Below are 27,360 nucleotides of genomic sequence, written 5' to 3'. Positions count from 1 at the left end.
GATTCTGTCCAACAAGTAGATTGAAAGAACTCATTTGGAAAGTGCTAATGGTCAAGAAGGCATGAAGGAATATTTAAGGCAGACTCTCCAGTTGTTCAATAGAGTGCATGAAAGAAAAATTTCAAAGTTTGAAGCTTCCTTGTTCCTTGCTATTTCATTCATTTAGCTCAAATTTGTACTCAAAAGAGAGAAAAACTCATAGTGTGACTTACCACCTGCCATGGTGGCTCAGCTGGGTAGGCACTAGACTTCCATCGAAGAGGTCTAGTGTTCGAAGCTCTTGCAACGCAAGTTGCAGGAAGGCTAGCTTTGAGTCTCTTGGTGACTTACCTGGTGGCATGTGTGTGGTGGCTAGCACGTGTCGCCCCCAGTGGTTTACCTCCGGCTGCTAGCCGTGCGGGGTTCCCTGGGTCACCAAAAAAAAAAAAAAAAAAAAAAAACTCATAGTGTGACTTCGTGAAAGAGAAACAAGCTGTTCACTGAGAAGTTCAAATCATCAAACTGTAAAATTTCTTTTGTTTCTTAGTGGAATCTAGCTAGTGGGCTGTCAGCGTAAGAGAGTGGACGTAGACTTGATTTAAGCCAAACCACTATAAACCTTGTGTTCTTATTCTCTTCCATAAACTCCTTTATTTTGTTTAAAGTTTTATCTAATTGCTAAATTTTGAATTTGTTCATAGTCCGTCATTTTCTAAAAGCAAACTATTTCTACTGAGCCTTGCGAAAATTTTTGTTCACACCTATTCACCCTGTTGAAAATATGTCTCGATTTGAGCCCGTTGAACGAGAATGCGTGAACTCAACCACGTGCGAGTCAAAGTAGCGCATGTGAATTGGCCGAAATTGTCAGAAGATCGCATGCGGATCTATGAGCGCAAGCGTGAAGAATGAAGAGAGCGTGCAGCCGCGAGAGGGGAAGACCATTATTTTATTCTAACTCTTTAATTGCATGCACATGGACGTGCATGCACGGTGGATGGACGTGGAAGACTAAAGCCAATTGTGGGCTTGTTTTGTCTTCTTTCTTTAACTCCTTGCTTCTTATTTTATTCATCTGCAGACAACCAAAGGAAAGAAATGATAAAATATTACTTGAAGGAGTTCAACGTCGTGGAGATGGTCTTGGAAGACGGCGGCCATCCTTCTTTCGCGCTTGAATTATGGGTGCAAGTTTTCTGCCTTATTAAATGCGTCCCATGCATGCATGCGTGCCCGTAAATTTTGGTGGGCGTCAGTGGTGATTGCGAGCGCCGAATGAGTGTCACATTTTTCTGTCTCACTTCGTCCTTAAAAGGCAGAGGAGCGAAGGAGAAGACGGCGCCGCGCTGAGTTATTTCGGTGGCCGAGAGAGAGAGCTGAAGAGAGAAGTCGTGAGGCTTGTAAGCTCTCGGCGAGAGAACTTTTCTTGTTGAAATTACACCCGAGTGTTTTAGTCAGTTAAATTCTTGTGAGTAGAATTTGTTTAATTCCTTGAGTGAGATTTCACTAGGAATTGTGAGGGACTAAACACCGTGTCAGTTATCTGGGTGTAATTTGGGGCTAGGAAACACTGAGAGTGTGTTTGAGTGCTCGAGTGATTGTAATCTCCGGTGTATCGCTTGTTTCTATAGTGGAATTCCGTACTGCTCTCCCCATGGACGTAGGTTCCGATATTCGGACCGAACCACGTAAATCCTGTGTCCGATTTCCTTTCCTTCATTCCGACCATTTTATCCGATTCACTTGGTCCGTCTATATTTCCGCACGCGCAACAACAAGTGGTATCAGAGCCTGGTTTGGCTGACGTGAAGCGAATCGGTGACTATGGAAGATGGAAAGGTGAGAATCGACCGATTTGATGGGAAGGATTTTGCTTTCTGGAAGATGCAGATTGAAGATTGTCTGTACTAGAGAAATTTGCACTTGCCCTTTTCCAGGGAGAAACCAGACTCGATGAAGGATGCCAAGTGGGAATTGCTGGATAGACAAGCGATGGGTGTTATTCAGCTGACGTTGGCTCGTAACGTCGCATTTAACATCGTGAAGGAGAAACCACCGCGGACCGATGAAAGCCCCATCGAATATGTACGAGAAACCCTCTGCGATCAATAAGGTCTATTTGATGCGACGTCTGTTTCACTTAAAAATGGGCAAAGGTACGTCAGTAGCTGAACATATCAACGAATTCAATGAGGTCGTTAACCTATTGAGTTCAGTTGAGATTAACTTTGAAGATGAGGTACGTGCGTTGATTTCATTATCCTCATTGCCTGATAGTTGGAATACTACTGTTACCACTGTTAGTAATTCCTCTGGGTCAAGAAGTTTGACATTTGATGAGGTTCGTGATTTGATTCTGAGTGAAGACATTCGTAGGAAAGAATTTGGTGAACCCGTGTCTACTGCTTTAGTAGGTGAAAGTAGAGGAAGAACTAGCACACGTGTTAGCAGGAACGTGAATAGACGAAGTCAGTCTAGGACTGGTAGGATTGTCTGTTGGAATTGTGGCAATAGTGGGCATCGTAGAAGAGATTGTTTTAAGCTGAAAAATGAAAAGGGTAAGGGAATTAGAGTTGAGTCTACAGAAAATGTTGCAGCTGTAGCTGAGAATGATTCTGATGGTGTCGATTGTGTCTTGTCTGTCACTGAAGATTCATCATTTGACGGATGGATAATGGATTCTGGTTGTTCATTTCACGTTACACCAAATAGGAACTGGTTTATCACTTATCAGTGCACGGGTAGTGGTAAAGTTCAGTTAGGGAACAACGCCGAGTGCGATGTTGTGGGTGTTGGTGATATTAAAATCAGAATGCATGATGGTATTGTGAGGACATTGACTGGAGTAAGACATGTTCCAGAATTGAAAAGGAACTTAATTTCCTTGGGTGCCCTAGATTCAGCTGGTTGCAGGTATTCTTCAGAAGGTGGAGTTATGAAGATTGTTTGAGGTGCCCTGGTGATAATGAAAGGAATCAAGCACGGAGGCCTGTATAAACTTCAAGGTGAGACAATGACAAGTTTTGCCCCGGAGACGTTGGATGCATCTGTTCGAGAGTCTTTTGACTGCTCGAGGAAGACCTGGGTGTTTGTGCCGATGCACAAGTTTGATGCCGGTGTCAGGATCACGCAGTCAAGAGCTTTGATCGAGACGGAGACTGGTAAGTCGATCAAGCATGTGCGGACTGACAATAGCATGGAGTTCTGCTTGGAGCTGTCAAATAAATTCTGCATGAAAGTAAGCATAGTGAAACACCGCACTAGTGCCAGTAAATCACAACAATTTGTAGAATTGATGAGCAGAACATTACTAGAGACGGCCCGTAAAATGATCTCTAGTGCTGGTGTTGCTAGGAGAATCCTAGCTGATGTGCTTAGTACGGTAAGTCTGCTCGGTAAAAAGATCCCCATCAACTGCTATTGAATGGCGGACTCCTGAAGAAGTGTGGTCAGGTAACGTTGCTGATAATTCTATTTTTAGAATGTTATTTTCGAGTGAGTGATGGTAAGCTCGATGGAAGGGCAAGGTGCATATTCCATGGCTATGCACAAGGTGAGTGGGGCGATCAGTTGTGGTGCCCGGATATAAATTCACATGTTGACAGCAGAGAAGTTACCTTTGACAAGTCTCCAGTACTTCTGGATAGGAGTGTTTATGGCAGTATTAATACGGATCTGGACGGTATTTAGCTCAAGGTGGAGTTGCAACTAGAAACTCCTGAGGTAGCAAGTACTAGCGGAATAATCGACACAGATGATGCTTGTAGCGAGGTGGAGCTGATAGAGCCAACGCTTCAGTAGCTGCTGAATTTGACAAGGTGCGTGTTCGACCTTCCGCATCGAGATATGGAAGCAATGATGGTTTTGCTTTATCTATGATACAGGAGGTTATGTCAGAAAATCCTTGTGGAGTAGCTAATTATGCAGGTGGAGTTGGTGTCTTGATGAGGTCCACGATTATGGGAAAGTTCAAGCACGGCTTGAACTTGGAAGCACTCTGTGGCGTTTGAGCCCGTTGGGGCTGTGGGAGAGTAGTAGCGAGGTGTCCACTGAAGCGATTATGATTTGGCTCAAACGTCGAGCCAAGGTGGAGATTGTTGAAAATATGTCTCGATTTGAGCCCGTTGAACGAGAATGCGTGAACTCAACCACGTGCGAGTCAAAGTAGCGCATGTGAATTGGCCGAAATTGTCAGAAGATCGCATGCGGATCTATGAGCGCAAGCGTGAAGAATGAAGAGAGCGTGCAGCTGCGAGAGGGGAAGACCATTATTTTATTCTAACTCTTTAATTGCATGCACATGGACGTGCATGCATGGTGGATGGACGTGGAAGACTAAAGCCAATTGTGGGCTTGTTTTGTCTTCTTTCTTTAACTCCTTGCTTCTTATTTTATTCATCTGCAGACAACCAAAGGAAAGAAATGATAAAATATTACTTGAAGGAGTTCAACGTCGTGGAGATGGTCTTGGAAGACGGCGGCCATCCTTCTTTCGCGCTTGAATTATGGGTGCAAGTTTTCTGCCTTATTAAATGCGTCCCATGCATGCATGCGTGCCCGTAAATTTTGGTGGGCGTCAGTGGTGATTGCGAGCGCCGAATGAGTGTCACATTTTTCTGTCTCACTTCGTCCTTAAAAGGCAGAGGAGCGAAGGAGAAGACGGCGCCGCGCTGAGTTATTTCGGTGGCCGAGAGAGAGAGCTGAAGAGAGAAGTCGTGAGGCTTCAGAAGCTCTCGGCAGAGAGAACTTTTCTTGTTGAAATTACACCCGAGTGTTTTAGTCAGTTAAATTCTTGTGAGTAGAATTTGTTTAATTCCTTGAGTGAGATTTCATTAGGAATTGTGAGGGACTAAACACCGTGTCGGTTATCCAGGTGTAATTTGGGGCTAGGAAACACTGAGAGTGTGTTTGAGTGCTCGAGTGATTGTAATCTCCGGTGTATCGCTTGTTTCTATAGTGGAATTCCGTACTGCTCTCCCCGTGGATGTAGGTTCCGATATTCGGACCGAACCACGTAAATCCTGTGTCCGATTTCCTTTCCTTCATTCCGACCATTTTATCCGATTCGCTTGGTCCGTCTATATTTCCGCACGAGCAACAACACACCCCCCTCTAGGTGTTGTTACTAGCCCTTTCAGCACCGGTGGACGTTGTCGCAAGCCACTATTTAGACGTAAATCTCGGGGGAGATTAGCCCAACATCTCACCACCAGGGCCCCTCACTTCAATCACGATAGCAACACGGGGATTCGAACTCTCGACCGCAGCATTGCAGGAGATAACGAACACCAATGCAGCTGCCCACGAGTGGGTTACTTGTGTTGATTGTTTGTTTGTATTATTTTTCTGAAATCATTGTGCAATTCCTAACACTATAATAGTTGTACAATAGTTGAGAAAAAAATGGAAATGACATTATATGTTGCCTACATTCATGGACAAAGCATTTAGAAAAACGAGGTACACACTTAGAAAACGGCAACGAAACGATTCATCAGCTTATTTAAGGTCTGACAGATGCGGGGAACAGAAGGATGATGAATGCTGAGATGTCCTTGAACTTGTTCAGGTATCTAATGGAGTTTTCGAATCTGACAAGGCAATTGTCCGAAGGATGTGGCAGTGGTAGATGTGACACTGGGCTTTTCGGATTTACTCTCTCCAGCCTGCATATGCACACATGCAGGATTCAATAGTGAGAATATTATGAATGCTCTTATACTTGTGATTTCTTGTAGGTCTCGCAGCATCTTGACGTATGAAAAGAATCACACTAACTAGTTGAACTTCCTTCAGTGAGTTTAGTACGATATTATAATTTTATTGGAATTTTAACGTTATCCAAGTTTAAGTTGTTTACTTATTCTGAAAGAATGCCATGCCTGCATTTGTATATAATTCAAATAAATCTCACGTTTTGGTTGGTTTTCGCAAGTATAGTCCGTGCAAACCGAATATTACATTTCCATTTGCACAGACTAATTATGTTCTCTAACATTTCTCCTTTTCCTCGTAAAAAAACGTTTCTCTCTTTTCAGATATTGAAAAGTAAAAGGAAATTAAGAAAAAATAGATAAAAGGAAATTAAGAAAAAAGAGAGAGTAAGAAGTAAGTACTGACTTGTAGTGAAGCAGGAACTGGTGGAGAAAGATGGAGATTTCGAGCTTGGCCAAATCACTTCCTGGGCAGAACCGGCTTCCTGCTCCAAATGGTAGGAAAGCTCCTGCTTTTGCTTTAATGTTCTGAATCCCAAAGACGAACCAAATTATTAAGGAAGTTCATCCTAAGAAAGGAGAATCCATAATTGAATTTTACCCTTTGACATGATTTCTCTTCTTAACTCTTTTTCCTTGATTATGACTATGCTGTTAGACTTCGAATTATATTGTTCTCTAAAACCAAAAGCTCTTAAGATATACAAATATCCGCATGTAAAATGGTATATGATATTTTATTATGTTATGAAACTTCGAATATTTTCATCAATTTCAAAATTTCAGGAGAAAATCAAAACTAGAAGTAAGAAGTAGATCTTTTTATGCTCAAGTAATTTGAAAAAGAGTTTATTGCTTTTTCATTTTTGTTGCCAGAGGAATTCTCATTAAGAAAATTGGGTGAGAGAGAGAGGAAGTGGGGGGCGGGGGCGGGAGTGGGGTGGAGGGAAGGAGGATTACTTACTTCCCATCTAGATGGGTCAAATTTCTTTGGGTCCAAATAATTTTCTGGATCCATATGTACTGCCCTTGAACTGACCATGACTTTCCAACCTTTTGGTATGAGATAGCCTGTGATCAATAGTCCCATACGCCACATTTACATACATTTCACGTAGATAGTTATGTATACATACATTTTTGCCACATATACGTAATTGATATGAATTAAGACCGTGAATAATGGTTAGCCAAAAAAAAATTCATGTTTAGCGAAGTTCCTTTATACTAACCATTGACGTTCACATCAGCTTTTGCCTCTCGAAAAACTGCAAATGAGAGACTGATTCTACGCAATGTTTCATCCACCACCTGTATAAAAGATAAAAGCACATTAGTCTTGGATGTCATGTATCTCATCCACGGTGAGAAGATTTGCGGAGTTATGACATTAAGTACCAATTGACAAAAGTTAATGCTTTTGAATTGTCAACAGGCTTGCTTGTTGCAGATCATTTCCCGCTTACAACTTTTGAAATTTTGGGACTGTTATTACGTAAGCTCGTAGGACATATCTTTGCATGTCAAAGGTCGTGGGCTCCCATTATACGCGACACTTACCCTTGTAAGATACTGTGATTGCCTAATTTCCTTGAGGGTCAATCCACTCTGTGTAGCTGGTCTCCTGCTGATGATCTCCTCTTGCTCTTCCTGGAGAAAGAAGAAGACCAAATAAAACTTTGGCACCCTTTGGTTAGCTAATCAAATTCTGCGATGGAACCATGACCTTACCTTTGCTTTTTGGAGGATATCAGGATGTTCATGGAGGTAAAGAGCAGCCCACATAGTGCCATGAGCTGAGGTTTCATGGCCAGCAAGCAAGTACATGAGCAATATGTCAATTATGTCCTCCTCCTCCAGTTTCCTCTTATCCTCATCTTCAACCTCCATTAGCATATCCAACATGTTCTTCCTCGTGATCGACCCATTCCTTCCCTTCAAAGCCTTCCTCTCATCCACAATAGCTTGGAGGATCTTAACCAGCTCTCTCCTCGCCTAACATTGATTAACAAGACAAGTTCGCTTATTGAGAACGTTTTCGATTTCATTGCGGTTTGCAAGGCCAAGGAAACACTCTGATGAATCTCCCGTGTTTTGGCAAAATTACCAAGAGATCTAGTATTTGGTAGAGAAATAAAGCTAATAGTGGTAAAAAAGCAATAGTTTTGTGGATGAGATGTTTTTATAATTTAAATAACTGCCACTTTTGTGGAGACAGTAATTAATTGTGGTCAAACTGCAATAATTTTCACCTTGACGCCTCTGTGGAAAGTGAATCCGGGGAAGTTGATAGGTGCGGACTTCATTCCACGAGCCAAGTCACCGTACAAGATCTCCATGGTCTTGAAGTTGAAATCAACCTGATCCAAGCCAAAGAAGATGTTCGTAATGATCTCGAACGTGACTTTCTTCATCCCGGTCAAGAACTCAACCGGCTGGTCCGAACTCGACCACTCTTCCAAGGAAGCCACTATGTTCTCCTCAATCCCGGGGACGTACATCGACAGGGCCTCACTGCCAGTGATGGGAGCAGCTGTGAGCCGCCGGAGCCGTTTGTGCTCAGCGTTGGAGATGCTGTGGAATGATCTCCGGCCAGTTAATACCTTAACCGCTTTAGGGTAACCGAGCTTGAAGTTTTGGTCATCTGTCAATACTCGCCTACATGTCTCGGGTTTGCACACGATTATGCTTTGACTGCCAAACATGTAGGTTTTGTAGATACCTGTGGCTCCAAACCTGATTTTTCCAGTAGGATTGAATGTTATGTGTTAAGCAATTGCCTAGTGTTAAGGTCCACACCAAATTAAAACATATGTGACGAGTAATCTTTGTCAAGAATTAAAGGAGGTGTACAGAAATTTTTGCCTAGTGAGTCCTACTCTTAATACCTCCTACTCTTAATACCTAATCAATAACATATAACTCAGTTCTTTAGGAGGTGTATAAAAATCTTTCATCCGCCCGAGAGAAGATTAACAATAATCTAATAGTGCATCAAAGCTCCAAGTTCATCAACTTGAGTTCAGCAGCACTGCAGCTACTGACGGTACCCTCTGTACTCGGTAAATCCTAGTTATCAATGGGTTCTTTTTCCAGTCAAATTTGGCTAAGGAGTCTTTTGACACGGACAATCATGTCTTTCCACACTTTAGACCGGTTCTTTGTTTTTCGCCTTTTGGGCCCCTGGACCAAGCAAATTCAAGGTCTTGATCCAAGAAAAGGTTTTCAGTCAGAAGGAAACAACCACCGTGGAAAATTTTTCCCTACGTTTCAAAAGGGAAAGTTCCCTGTCAAAATTCACTTTTTCACTTTTTTTTTGGCTGAAAACAACGTATAAAGCAAGTGATTTTTGTGGGACACATATGCTCAAGCACCTCAATTTAAAGTCGGCATGACATGAGGCGATAATTGCTATCAGATGATTTTAAAGAATCTGCATAAATACAAAAATCAAATGAATGGCAACCAAGTACTTTTCACTAAGGCTTACATTGAAGTAATTTCAATCAAGCCTGCCATGCCATCATAACTAGACCAATGTGTTCCATGCATAGATAAATTGTAATGTTCCATTTCTCTCTAAGTAATGACATTTTTTAACTTTATTGAATCACTTTCAATTGATCTAAAAGTCATAAAATAAGCACACAGATTATATCTTGTTGTTCTTTCTCATTGATTATGACATGGATCAAGCAGAATTAGTTTTGGAATTTCAATCAATGCAATCTGCAGATATCACCCCTTAACCCTTGGAAAAGGTACGGTCCTCAAGTATATCTATCTATTTCAATCACAGTTTAGGATTACATCGTAGACCACACGACAAGGACCTGTGCATTTTCCGCTTGCAAAAAATAGAAAACTAATACCTAGTGACATTGTTATGATGTTCATGTCACTCAAATAAGCCAGGATACTCTAAAAGGAAAAGGGTAGTGGATGTCCATGACACGTCGTTGATCACTTACACACGATATGATGATTTTTTTTTTTCTTTTGTTGCTAAATAGAAGCTAGTGATAGAAAGAAAAGAAGGGAGGTGACGAAGAAGACCTTGAGATGAAGGTAGAGAGGAAAGAGTCAGGATCACCAGATCTGAAGGCTCTCAGAAAGGACCACATCTTGCCCACCAAAGGCCAACCCATGTCCCCAGGTGGAAGAGAGGCTCTCTTCTCTCCCAACCTGCTCACATATATCCACTCATTCACCCTCTTGAGAACCCCAAAAATGAACCCATATGCAACTATCAATACTGCCAGAGCCACACTCGCAGCAACTTCAAGCTCCATCTCTCTCTCTCTCTCTCTCAGAGGATCTTGTGAGGCTATAGCTTTTTCTTTCACACTTGTGCCTCAATACTTGTAAAGGCAAGCCATATTTATAGTTGCCTGGGCCTTGGTTTTCTTTGGCATTTTGGTGGATAATTTTTAAATAAATTTTCCTATTTTTTTATTCTTGTATTTTTCCTTTTTAATTTTTCTTTTAGCTAGTGGCCGACTGTGGAGAAAGAAAAATAGGAAAAATTGTCTAAAAAGTCCTAAACTTATTACGTTTTTACCAATAAGTCCAAAACCTTTATATTGGGACAATTACCAAAAAGTCCTATACCTATTGTAATTGTACTAGTTCAGTCCTAAATTCATTTTTTTGACAATAGAGTGTTAAACCTTTTATAATTATTCCCGATTAGTCCATCCATCCAAAATTAGCTGGCTGAACCTTTTTTAATAATATTTTATTTTTTGAAATATTTTATTAAAATTTTATCTTTTTTCCTTTTTCTCTCTTTTTTTTTTCCTTCTCCCTATTCCTTCTGCCTCCCTCTTCCCTCCTTCCTTTGGCTCCAGCGACCAGCCAGCTTGGCTACACGACTTTTTAATTTTAAATTTGTAAATTTTAAAAGAGAAAATAAAAAAATTGGCTACACGACTTTATTGGGAATAAAAATAAAAATAAAAGAAAAGAAAGGGGTTAGTCCGTCGTCTCACGTGGTAGCTTATAGAGGAAAGAATAAGCTACATGACTTTGATTAATTAGCAATAACTTGGGAGTTCTTCAGTGTAAACGGAATGGAAGATCAGAATAAAGAGGAAATAAAAGTCAAACTTGAATGTTCAAACGTGTTCGAAGGTGTTCTTTGGTTGGTGCATTATCTTAAACATGGGTTCACTCTAATATCGCTGTCACTTGTAGATTTGCCAGAATCCTATCCGCCAGACGAGGCAACAGTCTGAAAATGAAGGATTTTGTTATTATCCTTTTCGTCAACGAAAATTTAGTGTTGATAACATTCTTAAACCAGAGGGAACGGGAATAAAAGAATATACACGCCAAACGTAAGAACCACGCACATATTGATATTTTATGAGTGCTCTCACTAACCAAAGAGTCATCCCTTTTCCATAATTTCTATTATTGCCCCGTCAGTGGAAAACCCTTTTTTCACACAAGCATCACTGGTCTCGCGACAAATGTGGAGACTCGGCGTCGAGTGTGTGAAGAGGAGCGGCGACGAAGAACGGGGGCAATTCCCGTCGCTCACGCTAAGCATCTAGAAGAAATTGCACACAACTACTACAGTAGACCACGAACATCCTGCGGTCCTCATAAGCTAAACTGACCAACCACCATAATCAATCGCTTTACTATTTCATTTCCAAAAAAGACCGCCTGAATTTTCTAGAAATATCGCACGCATGTGACTTTTTTCATGCACTTGTTCATTTTGGACATGGTTTTACTTTTATCAAATGAAAGATTATTGACCCCAGTGAAACTGAATAACAGGGTTTAACCATGATGAATGAGAACCCATATTGTTATAATTGGAATAGGAAATGGGGGTAGGAAGGCATTGAAACTTTGACTTACACACCATTAAATTCATATAGAACAAACTCTGAATAAATCAAAATCCTATTTAGGGTATTCTCCCAAGTGATAAATGGCTTTAGTCGAAATTGAATGCAGTCCAACGGATTTGACAATATGGCAGTGATTGAAAGCGGAAGCTACCATATTGAGATTTTCTCACCGACTATGGTAAGCAGATGATTTTTTCTCATTGGATGCCAACTGGAAGATCATTTGTCACGACGTGCAAACAAGTATAGAGTGTTGGCAATTTAAGTTGCTATTAGAAGCTATATATATTGTCATAAAGATAGCATTATAATAAAAGCCGGGAGAGATGGTCAATCAAAGCTGAAAGTGAAAGTCTCTCTGGTCAAGTGGCAACAAAAGTAGGCGCTTTGTTTTGACATTTTGTGGAAATTGATAATTCATCTCATTCAAATCCTAATCGCCGAATTGGGAATTTGGAATTATTAAACTATTAAATGAATGTGTGATCTATTATTTAAATATTCTAACATTTTTCCTCATGCTTAGTCTAGTCTTTTTGCTTAGTACTAAGCGTCGAAATATTTAATTAGGGAAGCGAATGGGACTTGAAAAGATTCAACTCGGGACCTCCAGTTTTAACATATTTAAAAGCGAATCATTAAAGACACATTTTAATACAACTCTTAGTGAGACTACCAAAGCAAATTTCTTCTCTTTGGTACTAAGCACAACTAGTAACTTGAGGGGCAAAGTATAATTACCAACATATTATACGTGGTGCTCGATTTATATCACAACTTTTCGAGCACTAATTGAAGTTTCGTAACTTTCAAAATTGTTCACTTAGGGTGCGTTTGTTTCACTGAAAATTCGATATTTGGAAAATATTTTCTGAAAAATGATTGGTTATATCTATTGAACAAAATCAATCAACGGAATATTAAATCCAATGGATGATGAAAACATTTTCATTCATTCATATTTATAAACAATACAAGCGATCGCTTGTTAGAAAATATTTTCAAAATCTTAAGTTTTTCCTTGAAATATTCACACCTTACAGCTGAATTTGGTCATTTGAATTTTAATCAAGATATGATTGAATAGGATATAACATGAAATCTCAATGTATTATTTGTTTATTTAATAATTCAACATGTCACACCCTAAAATTGCATTTGGTCATTTGGATTTTTAATCAAGATATAAATGAATAAGATATGATATGAAATCTCAATCTATTATTTGTTTGGCTTGGCCAATGATAATTCAGCACGTTTATCTTGAACACCAACTATTGCCACACATAGCATCTCTTGGGAATTAAGGCAAGTTAAGGTCAATTCGGCTTAAATCACGGCACATCTTCAGTTGACTTATCGTCCTATACATATTGTCAATTATTTGGCCCACTGAAGGCAAATTGGTGAATAAAACTTGAACTTCTTGTGATATTTTTATGAGATAATGATATAAACAATCTTTCAACTTTAATCTAATGTGCAATAGGGTCCCTGAATTTTTAATTTGTTTAATGTAATCATTGAACTTTAGCTTAATGTGTAATATATTCTTTGAACTTTCAATTTGTTCAATGTGGTCTTTGGACTTTGGTACACATTGAATTTAGTCATTGAACTATATAAAAATGTTCAATATTGTACCTAAACTTGAATTAATAGAATGCAAATATTGAACATTTTCATATAGTTTAGGGACTAAGTTGAATATATACAAAAAGTTCAAGAATTGTATTGAACAAATTGAAAGTTCAAGGACTACATTGAGCATTGGGCTACAATTTAGAGATTACACTCATAAACTACATTGCATATGGGTGTTCAAAGTTTAAACCCTATTTTCGCAGAAGGAAATTGAACTTTATTGTAAGCATGCTTGGCACGACGCCCTATATTATTGCAAATCACTTTTGTTTTCTGTAGTTCGGTCAGCATTAGACTATCATCTGGAGACATTTCGATACTATATCATAAAAAGGATCTTGCCTCTCTGGCATAATCTGTGTCGAGTGCATCCCTCCAACTAATCAAATAGCTGCCTCTGTCGGAGAAGATTCCATCAGGTTTTGACCAACGCCTAAAGAAATAATAAATGGATCGGACTAAAGATTTAAGAACATTGTACAAATCGCACGACAGTCATCGATGGATACCACCTTCTTCATGGAGCCTTCAGATCTGACCGAAGTTTTTATGGAGGAAGGAATTTCAATGGCGAGGGAGGAAAATGAAGAGCCGCCTGAACTGGAAAAGAATAAGGAGAAGGGCGAAAATTGTCAAGATCTGTCGAATCGTTGTAGTCTTCACCATTGAATTATGCCAAAGTCTTGCTTCTTTTCTCCGGTTGAATTTGCTCGACGTGATCACGGTAGATAGAAGACGTATACATCGTGCACAAGAAAAACGTACGAATGCAAAGATTTTTCAAGTTTAAAATTATGCTTGGCTGATTTATTTTCACGTACAAATATAAGATTGTGCACTATTACTGACTTGTTGAGACACTAAGACTATAGACGGGGCAATATTATGAAGAAATTTGACATTAATACTTCAATTCTCTTGAGCAATTATAAATCTTGAACTATGCTTACCATGAGATTAATATTCCGAACTTTTTTCTGATATCAGAAAAAAGTCACACGCTTGTATTCATATGACAAATATATCCTTTGTCGTATGCCGTCAAAAATACTAGGTGGTGGCTTACGTACGCAAAGCCAGGCAAATGGAGCATATGTGAATCTAGCGCGGTTTCACTGAAGTCATTTCTAGCGGGGAACGACGTCATTCTATGGCCGTGTCGGATCATTTCCCTCCTGAAATTGACGGCATTTTGGCTTCACTAAGGCGAAGTTGGATCCACGTCGGCTCCAATTGCATGTTGTTGTCCATGTAAGTCGCCAGTGGAGTTTTTAACGATGATTTTGGATAGAATTGTGATGGAAGGTATATTAATCACACAGGTACAATTTTCACGATCTTTTATGACAAAAAAAATTAGGGTATTGATGTTACGGTGGGCAGAGCTTAAGTTCTTTATGACATTAAAAAATAATTTAGAGGTCTGGATGTCACCACAAGTATAATTTAGAGTTTTTGGTGATATTATTTTTTTATATATAATATCCACTGGGCATATCATATTATATCTATGTAAATTCAAAGCACCACATAGATTCGACTCATTTATGGCTTCGTTTGTTTTTTGGCATTTTGATTTCTTAAAAAAATGAGTCAATGGAAAATATTTTTGTAATTAATGGAAAATGTTCTCCTACAATAACTTAAATTTGGGAAAAAGAATTCCTCTTTATAAAATCGACAATCATTTTTAAAATATGACAAGGTATCGACACTTGGACTAGAAACTCTGCGCTTAACATGTGAACCCTAGCGCTTGTTCCTAGCGCCCCTACTCGGGTCCATCTAGATGATACTTGAGACATCGGTTGTTGCGCCTGAGTCCATCAAGGTTGGGCCAGGAATACTAGTGCTCGTGCTAGGACGTTGGGCCTGATCCTCGGCATCCATGCCCAAGTCCATCGAGGTAGAGCATCAGACCTTGAAAACCATGCATAGGTCCTTGATTTTCAAGCCCAAATCCATCAACGCCGAGCCTAAAACTCTCATGCCCATGCCTAGGTTGCTTGCACCCATGCCTTAGTCTATTGATGTCGGGCTTGGGATTAAGGCTTGGCCTCAATGGACTCGGGCATGGGTGCCAAGGTCTAGGACTAGACCTTGATGGACTTAGGTTTGAGCATAAGGGATTGTGTCGTGGGTTTCGGGTTTGAGGCCCAACCTCGATTGACCCATGCTCGGGTGTTGTTGACCGGGGCCCGACCTCTATAAACCCGGGTTGGAGCATGGGCACCAAGTTTTCGAGCTTGATTTTAGTGGATCCAAGAGTAGTGCCAATGCTCATGCTCAAGGGTAGGGGTTAGTGGCTTGAGACCTTGGTGCCCGTAACCGTTTCTTTTGATAACCATATGCATGTTAGTAGTGCTTGGATAATGTATGTCTATTTAGGAAAATCAAATGAAGTTTTCCTTATTAACTGATAGAAAATATTTTATTGTTTATTTTCAAAACTCAACCAAACACCGGAATTTTAATTTCCCTAGAAAATTATTTCTTAGAAAATATTTTATGCACTACAAACAAAGCCCAAGTGTATTATTCTTGACTTAACCTATTTATTTAAGATAAAAGGGCTTCGGCTTTCAACCAGTTGATTCAGTAACATTTCATAGGAGCTTGTACGAATTAGGGGGAAAAGAGAAAATTAGGCCCGGCCCAAATAAAATCTTGTCATTGGCCTGGAATCTTGGACCGGCTACCGGTTCGTCCGTCCACGTACTATAATGCGGCATAAATTCGTACCTGATGCATACGACCGCGCTTCCACAATAATGGTGTTTAATTTGAGAATGTCCACGAACGGTAATTGAAAAAAAAATCTAATAACTAAAAAAGTTAACTAATGAGAAATAACAATTTTACTAGAACATGCAACATCAGACGAAGCTTATGAGAAAATCATTTATCTAGTAAAAAAATTATAGAAAAAGGCATTATCTCCATTAAAATTAGCTATTAGTTGATAAACCATTTGTTAACTTGCTATAATTAACGTGACATTATGTTCATCAGCCATACTTGACGAATACATCTCGCAACTTTAATCTCTCATTCTGGATTCATCTTATTGCACATTGTGTCTTTGCTAGGTTTGTTGTCTACTTTCTCCTCTAGCATACTTCAAGAGATGCACAATCAAGACTATGGAAGGAGCAATACTTGAGTGTTGATCTGTATATGGCAGGAAAAGTAGTGATAGTACAGCTGTAATGGAGGTCGGGGTCAAGGTGCTAGGATGCATTTGAGGAGTCAGCTTGGGAACAGTCGTATGAGCTTCCTCATCCTATAATGACCAATTGTCCTTATTCTCAATCTTTACAATAGCCCAAGCGAACATTTGGTTATTCGCATCTCTTCCAATCGTCGCCAACACCTCCCCTTGCACAGCCTTTTCAAGGAAACAACTGTCCTAATCCTATAATCCGTCTAAACCAGCTAAAAATCTTCGTCTCGCATGCATCAAAGCACACATAGAACTTATCGAACTTGGTCCCATGATCAAAGAAGTGGTCTCTCAACCACTCTACATACACTCTTACTTGCAGGGTTTTGCAGCCTACACTCCTAAGCATACTCCCACACCTCGCCCATATTCCTTAGCATACGACCAATAAATATCTTTATCACATTTTGCTTTGCTCTTTCGCACGATTCCTAGATACATTGGATGCCTACACGTTTCCTCCTTCACCAAAGATCCTAAAGTTAGAAATTTTCATCTCTAGCATCGCCTTGATCAAATCGGGCAGTTGCTTGGACAACCATACACTTGTTACCCTTTGTTTTAAAAATTAATGGAACAAGTGTGTTCCTCTTGGGTAGGCTCTAATCTGAAAAAAGACCCACTCTTCTTAACAAACGCATCGTAAATCTTCCATGGACATGGTTGTTGTAACACCTAGCTCTACAAATTTCTTGGTATTTCTAATGAAATCAATATTTCTTTGTGCAGCAATGGAGTTCTTCGCATAGCTTCCTTAAATTGTATCGCATCATGGAATTTCATACCTATCGACAAAGTAGAGAGGCAAATGTATGGATCATAGGAAGGAAACTTACTTTTCCTTCTACGCACAGCTCGTTGATCTTCTTCAACTTTGTCATGGGAAGCTGAGGTGTCGATGCTTTCTTCATAATCTGTCTCCGCTGTGACCTGGCCAGCAACACCAACATTTGCGTGTGTGGCCTTCTGCCTCGTTTTTTGGATGTTCATCAGCTACATGCAAAGTTGCAAATCGATCTCCGACAAAAAGTCTCTTGTTTTTTCCTTTTGACCGTGTAAGCTCCTCATCGTCGGCGTCACTTAAGATTAATAAATTTTCAGCTTCAGCAACCAACCTTTCATCGTCATCGCCATCGTCATCATCACCGCTCACTAGATTCAGCTACTTCCCATCTAATTTAGTGATGGTGACATCACCCATGTCACACCGTTCGGTGAACAAAGATATGCTCTCTCCCCTCCTCATCCCGTCCATCATGCCCTACTTCATCCCTAACCTCGCATTTCCAGCTTGAATACCATCTCCTCCTTCTCCTTACTTGGGTGTTATCTCGCCATCATCTTTGTCCTCACTATCACCATTGTTTTCAACAAACACTTCTTTCGCCATGAAGATAATGATATAAGACATCCCCAAAACCATTATCATCTTCCAAAACTCTGAAACCATCCTCAAGCCTTTCCAGAAACACAATACAAGAATTGTACTTACAAGGCAAAATCGCCACTATATCCCTAACAAATCCAATATAAGATGCATTCTTTATATCTACAAAAATAGTACCCCTCATTCCCCCTCATACTCCCACTCATCCTCCCCAATCACAAAATCTCCACCGTAGTAAACGATGACAGCAACATAGTCTTTGGTGCGCTATTTCTGCAACAAAAAGAGGACAAATATACAATTAACTTTGGGACCACATTCACAAAGGATGCATAATTGTAAAGGGAGGTCCTCCACTTTTATTAAATAAAAGAAAAGAAGAAAGAGAGAGGGAAGATGCGGTCGAGCCGTAGCTTGAAAACAAGAGGCCTCGTGACAAGGACAAATAAAGATGGGACCCGAAATCGAAGCTTTTGATTATGCCGTCGCATTCCTTAAAATATGGAGAGATTCCTCAAAGATGGGTCCTCAACAATGCAATTTATTAAAAATATCCGTAAGTCCCCATCCCCACAACCTTCGATTCGAATATGTCCAAAGTCCAATACTCTGAACCCTAACAATCACTCAATCACCATCGCACATTTCACATCCGACCACTACAAATTACTTTCGCACGCTTCCTATGAAAGCTTAAACAATGCAAATGCCGGTGCAGCGCCAAATGGCGACAATGGCTACAAATGGAGGCAATGAGCTCACATCTAGGAGTGAGCTCATAGTCTATATGGAACAACCACTAGGGTTTGAATATCCAAGAAAGTCAAACTTAGTCTACAGATTGCAAAAGACCTTGTATGGACTGAAGCAAGCACCTCGAGCCTAGTATGAAAGGTTAAGTAAATTCTTAATCCAAAATGGTTTTGTTAAAGGAAATATAGATACTACTTTGTTTATAAAAAGAGAGGGTAAAGAATTTCTGCTAGTTCAAATTTATGTTGATGATATTATCTTTGGATCCCCTAATGAAAATCTATGTAAGAAATTCTCTAGATGTATGCATGATGAATTCGAGATGAGTATGATGGGTGAGTTAACTTTCTTCCTGGGATTGCAAGTTAAACAATCGAAGAAAAGTATCTTTATTCACCAAGAGAAGTATACGAAAGATCTTATCAAGAAATTCAGATTTGAGAATTGCAAAAAGACGGAGACGCCAATATCAAGTTCTTCGAAGCTAGACAAAGATGAAGGAGGAAAGAAAGTAGACCATAAGCTTTACAGGAGCATTATTGATTCACTTCTTTACCTTACTGCATCTAGACCTGACATTTTTTGTTTAGTGTTTGTATTTGTGCTAGATTCCAATCCGATCCCAAAGAATCTCATTTAAGTGCTGCAAAATGCATCATCAAATACGTTACAACTACTCCAAAGCTAGGTCTGTGGTATCCCAAAGAAGGAGACTTTACTCTCCTTGGATATTCAGATGCAGATTTATCAGGTTGTAAAGTCAATAGAAAAATTACTTCTGGTACTTGTCAACTTCTGGGCAGCATGCTAGTGTCTTGGTTCTCAAGGAAACAGAGTACTGTAACTCTATCAACAACAGAAGTAGAGTATGTGGCTCTTGGGAGCTGTTGTTCCCAAATTTTGTGGATAAGATAACAGCTAAGAGACTTTGAAATTGAAGAATCGTGCACTGAGATCAAATGCGACAACACCAGTGCTATTAATCTCACGAAGAACCCAATTCTTCATTCAATGGCAAAGCATATAGAGATTCGACACCATTTCATAAGAGATCATGTTCAAAATGGAGAAATTATGATTCAGTTCATTGACTCGAAGAATCAGTTGGCAGACATATTTATAAAGCCACTGGAGAAAAATTTATTTGAGTCTATTTGCACCAAACTGAATATTATATCTCTTACCGATTAAAGTCTAAAATTGGTCGACTCAGAATATCCAGAAACTACTTCTATAAGTTAATATCTCTTCAATACAGGTAATTTAATTTTAGTATGAAGATCTCGAAAAGGTACATTGATATTTGAATCATTGCTCGCTTATTTTATTTTTAGAAATTATCCTTTTCGAATTTTTGATTTTTTGGCAATTTTTATTTTTGAAAAATGGCAATTTTCTTTTTATGACGGTTCATTTACCTCGTTGTACTTTCTTTATATATTGTCGAGTCTTTCTTCTTCATTTATGATTTCTCAAACCCTAGAATACAAAATTTCTACTCTCTCATTTTTACTCTCAAGTTTGCTACACCAGTTTTCATCTTTTTCACTCGAACGTGTTCGGGAAATCCTCAAAGATTGTGAAGATGTCGTTCCAAAGGAAGTCATCTCGGATCTTAAGCATGAGACCACGCAATATGCTTGAGGGTCCTACATATTTTGATCTAACCGAGGAAGAAGATTCTCCACAACATTCTCCACAGCCCGTTACTCAAAATCCTCCGCGCCAACCAGTAGAAGAGGAAATCGTGGAAGATGTTGAACTTGTCAGGACGTTGAAACCCTAGGTTCTTTTTAAACTTTACAATCAGTTGAAGCAAGGTGGTACTGCTATGACCTTTATTGATGAATTTCTAAAAGAAATAGGCTACAAGAATGAGACTCTGTTTTTGCGAGCAATGGAAAGATTAGGCATATCACCTGAAGGAATGGCAGATAGAACGTTTGCTAACTTTTTGTTGATCCCCATTTTAGTGCTTTCAATCAGCCAGATAAAGGACGATGATGAAAAAAGTACTCGAATTTTCAGCCAAGAATGGGCATTGCTACTGAAGTGTGTAGTGATGGAACGAGTTTGTTTCGTTCTAAGGATCATAGAAAGGTTTACTCCAAATTGCTGAAAAGAGGGGTGATGAACCCTCGTTCGATCGACTTTAATTTCTTGGATTAATAAGGGTGAACTTGAGGGAGAAGCTGACTCTCCTTCAACTTGAAAAATTTTGTTATGAAACTATTGTTGCTTATCCTGAATTGACTGCATATTTCTATTCGAAGTTGTCTTTTCTTAACGTGAATAGATTTCGATTTACTGTAAGGGAGAAAGAGTACATGGTGGATGTTGACACATTGGCCGATGTTATTGGTGTGGAAAGAGGTAGTTTCCAACCAATAAATGTCTCTGTTGGTCATGCGACGAGTTTTCTTGTTAGGGACAAACTTTCTGAAGGCGGCATTACTTATTCCAGACTGTCTGCCTCAAACATTTTGCTGTACAAAGTCGTGATCAACTGCATTCGACCAAAGTCAACTTCAAAGATAGATGTTTCTCGATTTAAAGCCAAACTGATGTTTGCTATCAGTAATGGAATGAAGTTCTCTCTGCCTCATACAATCCTGATGCATATGTACAGAACTGTTGTGAAGGGTAAAGGACAGCTCCCTTACTCAGCGCTAGTCTCACAACTGTTTAGACACTTTCACATTCAGTTTCCAACCTCTCTCTATACTAGAACTATTGTTCCTATGGTTATAGGATTGAAAATGGTGTCCAAGATGAGGTTAAAGGAACTGACCAAAGCTTTAGAGCTCTTGAAGGAGAAGTCCCCCAAAGAAACCAAACAAGACTCGCTGCAAAGAAAAGGAAAGGCAAAGAGCCTATATGTGAACCTACAAAGAAGAGAAGATTTCTTATCCTGCAAGACGAAGAGGATGAGGATGATCTTACTCTCTCTGCATTTGCCTTGAAAAATCTTCAGAGTTTTGTCAGTTTTGAGCAGGAGCAATACAGAGAGGAAAGAGAAATAGGAGAAACAAAGCATAGAAAAGCAGGTAGAGAAGCTAGAGAAGAAGGAAGAACAGCTGAAGAGGAAGAGGGTCAAGATGATTCTATCGAACCAACTTTTGCAATATCCTTATCTGAGGATTCAGAGTAAGCAAGCAGTGGAACTGTTGGGGATCGAACATAAAAAGAACATTACTCCAATGCTGAAATTGAGAAGGAACAAGAAGTAGAAATCCCTTCTCCACTTGTAGGCACTAAAACATGGGGAGCTCGTGTGGACATAGGGACTTCTTCTAAGCACTTTGCTAGTGATGATGTCAATAGATCTCCTGCCAATCCAAAGGATGTCTATGCTTCACAGTTTCCTGAAGCTGACATTGAGGAATCCTCTCCTAGTCATGATGTTTGACAAGCTAAAGTTGTCTCATCTATCAACACTCCACAAATTGAACACACTGAGGCTAATATACAAACAGAAACTTCTGCATACTTTCAAAGGCTGCTAGAGCTCCTCGTGGAGTTAAAAGCATAGCAATATGGAATGGAGTGTGAGATCCTGAAGCTTCACTCTGCTTTGCAATCTACTTCAGATTCTCTCAAAGAAAAGGTACAGGCTCTTAATGTTCAAGTTCAAGCTTTACAACAGCAAGTTAAAGAGATTGCCAAGGCTGAAGATGTTGAGAAGCTAACGGAAATAGTGCAAAAGTTGGAGGAGACAGTTCAGTTGATGGGAGATTTTCAGCTCGTTCGCATTCCTAAACACACCTGATTTCATTGAACTTTTTATCTTTCTCCACTTTTTGCTACTAATAGAAAGGGGGACAATGTGCAGTTTTATCTTTTTGATTGAACTATGGTTGTTGACTCTCTTATAACTGTTGAACTTTTGTTGTTTGACGCTTGCGGATGTTGGAGAAAACTTCCTTATTTGTTTTGAAGTTGGCAAAACGTTTCCATCAGTCTAGTTTGAAGACTTGCAGACTCTATAGTCAAAGTCTAAAGACCTTCAGACTCAAGATTTAAAGTCTACCATCACTAATAATTTCCAGACCGACGAAAAAAAGATTTATCCGATGAAGAAGACTTGTCCAGATGTGAGTATATCTTTGAGGATTTGGTTCGTACGGTTGAAGAAGATCTCACGGCTGGAGATAGCATCTCGTAATCAATTATTCTAATTGAAATCAATTCGGATAATTAGATCTGTTGATTGGCGAAGTATACTTAGAAGGTTCTACTTATGGAAACTTAGATCCTGATTGTATGGGCGAGCAGGAATGGTGGGCTATCATCACATTCATTAAATAACTCGAGATCTCCCTTATTGATTCTGTCCAACGGGCAGATTGGAAGAACTCCTTTAGAAGGTGCCGACGGTTAAAAAGGCATGGGGGAGTATATAAGGAAGACGCTCAAGTTATTCGAGTGTGTGCTTGAAAGAAAAATTCCAAAGTCTGAAGCTCCTTGTTTTTTGCTGTTTCAATTGTTGAGCTTAAGTTGTACTCAAAAGAGAGATTAAATACTTGTGAGACCTTGAGGAAGTGTAGCAGAGTTTTTACACTGTGGAATCAAGGATGTGAGACTATAAAATCTCTTTTGGTTCTTAGTGAAATCCAGCTAGTGGGCTATCAGTGCAGGAGAGTGGACATAGGCTTGGTTTAAGCCGAACCACTATAAACCTTGTGTTTCAATTCTCTTTCCCTAATCACTTTACTTTAATTTGTAGTTTTATATAATTGGTTATAGTCTTTTACATCTCAGTCTATTATTCTCAGAAGACGAATTAATTTGTTAAGTTTTGTAAAAACTTCTTTGATCACCTATTCATCCCCCCTAGGTGCTTTTACTAGCCCTATCAATTGGTATCAGAGCATGTGTGCTCATTTAATTGAAGTGTTTTTACTTCTGAGTTAAAGAGCTATGGCTAGTATGTTGGCTCCAGGTTTGGTTGAAGGCCAGAGTAACACCAGACCATCTTACTTCGATGGAAAAGAATACATCATATGAAAAAACAAGATGAAGGCATTTCTAAGATCGAAAGATCCTTTAGAATGAGATGTGGTAGAAAAAAGGAAGCATTCCTAAAGCTACATCAATTTCAGAAAGAGGAAAAGAAGTTGCAGACGCTAGCGAGATGACTCAAGAAGAAATAATCAAGAGACAAGCTCTTGATGCTAAAGCAATTTACTCCTTATATTGTACGTTATCTCCTACTTAGTATAACAGAATATCTTCTTGTGAAATAGTCAAAGAAGCCTAGGATAGGCCACACATTACCTATGAAGAAACTGATCGAGTGAAAGAAACAATGATTAATATTCTACTCGGACAGTATGAAGCCATGAGAATCTATAATTGATATGTTTAATCGTTTTACAGAAATTGTAAATGGTCTAAAGTATCAGGGACAGCTAATCTCAGGACCAATGAAGGTCAACAAATTGTTGCGTGGACTCTCCAAAGACTAGAATCACGTGAAGACTTCAATAAGGGAAACACAAATGATCATGCCACTTTCGGTAGACGAACTGGTTGGCACACTTCAGTCTTATGAAGTGGAGCAAATCAACAAGGAAGAAGATCCCAAAGGTAAGAAATCAATTGCCTTAAAATCTAACGATGATTCTGATGTTACAGGCTCCGAAGAGGATATGGATGATGAAGAGCTAGCACTTATGATAAAAAGGTTCAGGAAACTGAACAAAAAGGGAAGAAGATTCAATTGAAAGAAACAAAGCACTCAAAAGTTTCAAAACAAATCAACTGAGGATGATAAAACCAACAAAGATGTGATATGCTTTGAATGCAAGAAAAATGGACACCTCAGACCCAATTGTCCTCTATCAAAGAAAAAGAAAGGAAAAGCTGAGAAATACAGAAAAGCTCTCAAAGCAGAAACATTGAGTGATACTGAATGCTAAGAAAGTGATGAATATTATACCAATATTTGTTTAATGGTAAAATCAGACTCAGACTTTGAGACAGATGTAGACTCAGACTCAGACAGCGAAATCAAGGTAAGTAATTTAAAAATTCCTAATAAAGTTTCAAAATACATTGATGAGCTTTGTCTTAGTCTCAAAATGTCTTTTAAGAAAATTTATGAGCTAAAAAGGGAGAGTTCTACATTGAAACAACAGGAAAATTCTTGGAAAGAAAAGTTTGAAAATTTAGACAAAAGTTTTGCCTTTTAAAAGAAAACGTAGACTCTCTTTCAAAAGAAAATACAATTTTGAAAGAGGACATTTCAAATATCTCAAAAAGGTTTTCAATAATATCTGAAAAGTTGGAAAAGATTCTTTCAGTATAAAGATCTAAAAAAACTTTTTACATAAATCATTTTCAAAAAGTCTTGGTAAAACTTGTTGGCCGAAGTGCTCTCAAATGTTCTAAGTGCAACAGTTCAGAACATTTTGAGAAAGAATGTTCTATGGTTTGAAGACCTGTTAAGAAGGAATGTGCAAAGACTGTATATTGCACTAACTTCACTGGACCCAAGAAAATGTGGGTACCAAAGAAAGCTTGAGTTTTTTTTTTTTAATTGCAGGTCACTATCAAGAAAAAAAGTTAAATGGTATTTGGATAGTGGCCGTTCAAGACACATGACTAGAGATTCAAGTTGTTTTACAAAATTTATTCAAATAAATGGTGGAAAAGTCTCTTTTGGTGGAAATAGCAAAGGAGGAATTGTTGGGTGTGGAACTGTAAAGATTGGAAGTCTCACAATCAACAATGTCTCCTTGGTAAAAGGACTAAATTACAATCTACTCAACATTTGTCAATTGTGCGACATTGAATTTAAAATCAATTTCCAAGAAGGAGTATGTTCGAGAACTAGTAAAGATCTTTCTCAATCTTTTACTGGATGAAAACATGGTGTTGACACCTATTTTTACAAAAAAAAAAAAAAAAATCCGTCATTCAAAAAGTCAATAAAAAAATCAAGAAAATTGGAAAAGAAAAAAAAATCGATCGGGTCGACCGGATCGGCCTTGGCTCGACCCGCCCACTTCTTTTTTTATATATTTATTTTCCCCCCGCGGCCCAGCCTCCTTTCCCCCTCGTCGGCCTGGCCCACGCCCCATCCTTCTCCCTCCTCCAGTCTTCGCGTAGGACCCGAGAAGACGAATGAGGAAGCTGAAGAAGGATCTGCAGAGGATCGACAACTGCAATTTCAGAAAAATGGAAGCAATGAACGCTTGGCTGCAACGTGGCAGCTCCTGCAGCTGACGAAGCCCAAGAAAACCTGCAGTCGTTGTAGCTGAAAATAGACTGAACTCGGTCCCAAGGAGAAGACTGACTGCAGGCATACATAGAGGCAAGGAGGCTGGACTGACCGAGGAAGATTAGAGCTGAAGATGGAAAAGAAAGAGAGCTGGCTTCGTGGGCTAGCGAAAGGCATTTCGGACAGAGGCAAAGAAAAAGGAACCAACGCGGTTTAAAAGAAAAGATGAGAAGCAACGCACGGGGGATTGGCCGAGAGAGATTGGAGACGGCCTTTGGCGAGAGAACTTGAAGGGAGGAGAGGGTTCTCGATTGGTTTTTTTTTTTTTGGTGGGAGAGAGAACAAAGAGCACCAAAGAGTGAGCTTGAGAGAGGGATAGAGGACCAGGGAGAGAGCGTTTTGCCGTCGCCTGAAGTACGCCCTTTGCTCGCCATCCGAACCAGGTAGGCTTCCCGTTTCACTTCGAGGTCTCGGGCCGGAGCTCGCGGCCGACCTGTTCACGCGAGCTTTGGTTTCACCGATCCTCCATGAAAGCTCATAGATGTCCTAGTGTATGTTGATAGACGTCCGACTTGTGCTTGAGTTTATACCAGTGAAGATCCTTCTTTTCTGTTGTGTATGCTAACCGGTTGATGAAATGCTTGAAAGAGACTTGAGTCGTGAGTACGTTGTGGCTGAAAATATTTGCTGTGTTCGCACACCTGTTCGAGTGTGATGTATGTCCCTTAGCGGATTTTGAGTGTTGCTTGTGCATATTGTGTCGATTTTTACTCGGATTCGAGCCTCGAGTGAGCCCGTATGTTTTTTTTTAGTTGCTGCACGCCCAACGTTTGACAGAATATCCCAAAGAGAACCGAGAAAAACTTGCGTTCAAACCCGGTCTAATTTGCGCTTGTTTATATATACGTTGGACCATGTCTGTCTCTTATGTTTTCATCGCAATTTCATCGATTTTCGTGGAAGTAATCATGTGCGTTAGAGCTTGGGGTGTTTGCATCCGAAAATGGTGTATCAACTCTCGGAGTTAGATGGCCGCCGTTGATTTGCGACGGTTGGGTTGGTTTGGTGCTAGAAAGGATGCTAAGTGCTTTGGTTATTGTTGTTGTTCGAATTAGTTTTGGTAAAGAAACAAATTTTGGTGAGGAATGTCATGAGGAAGGAGAAGGCATTCTTCAGGAGGGTTGAGGGCGTGCGGGGGACAAGCACGAAGGAGAAGAAGACCCAAAAGAAAAAAAAACAAAAAAAAAAAAGAAAAAGAAAAAGAAAAGCATGGAAAAAGTAAAAAAGTAAAACAAAATATTAAAAAGAAAGGAAAAGTTGGTCTTGGGAAGGAGGAATCGCAGGAGGGGAGTGTGCGGTGAGAAAAGACAACTGAAAGGATTTTTCTTTTATTATTTTTTTAATTTTTTAATATTTGAATTTTTTTTTTAAAAAAAAAAAAATCTAAAAGTGTTGGATCCGGGTTCGGGTTGGGTCCGCGGGTCGGATCGGATTTACCGGTCCGAACCCATTTTATTGAATTATAATAATATTAAATATTAAATATATATTAAAAATTTAAAAAATTC

At 39.4% G+C, this 27,360-nt stretch overlaps 1 protein-coding gene across 1 annotated transcript; it reads right to left on the bottom strand.

Moving 5' to 3' along the window:
- Positions 1-5,482: 5,482 nt before the first annotated feature.
- LOC104442000 (ent-kaurenoic acid oxidase 2) lies at positions 5,483-10,028 on the bottom strand. The gene is made up of 8 exons (XM_039310906.1): positions 9,750-10,028; positions 7,946-8,429; positions 7,425-7,688; positions 7,254-7,343; positions 6,926-7,004; positions 6,658-6,764; positions 6,100-6,221; positions 5,483-5,645 (listed from the first exon to the last, which is right to left on the bottom strand). The coding sequence occupies exons 1-8, from the start codon at positions 9,983-9,985 to the stop codon at positions 5,483-5,485; spliced, it is 1,545 nt and encodes a 514-aa protein (XP_039166840.1). The 5' UTR covers positions 9,986-10,028.
- Positions 10,029-27,360: the final 17,332 nt, after the last annotated feature.

This window comes from Eucalyptus grandis, chromosome 4 (assembly GCF_016545825.1).
Source record: "Eucalyptus grandis isolate ANBG69807.140 chromosome 4, ASM1654582v1, whole genome shotgun sequence".
In the NCBI taxonomy this organism is placed as follows: domain Eukaryota; kingdom Viridiplantae; phylum Streptophyta; class Magnoliopsida; order Myrtales; family Myrtaceae; genus Eucalyptus; species Eucalyptus grandis.
This window is presented reverse-complemented; position numbering and strand designations above follow the sequence as displayed.

Bases quoted from the DNA above. Each gene is read 5' to 3' on its own strand.
- LOC104442000 (XM_039310906.1), bottom strand. From the start codon at position 9,985: ATGGAGCTTGAAGTTGCTGCGAGTGTGGCTCTGGCAGTATTGATAGTT. The intron at 7,005-7,253 runs GTAAGTGTCGCG...TCTTTTATACAG, and splicing joins AATCACAGTATCTTACAAGG to GTGGTGGATGAAACATTGCG. The intron at 6,765-6,925 runs GTTAGTATAAAG...TATTGATCACAG, and splicing joins AGCTGATGTGAACGTCAATG to GCTATCTCATACCAAAAGGT.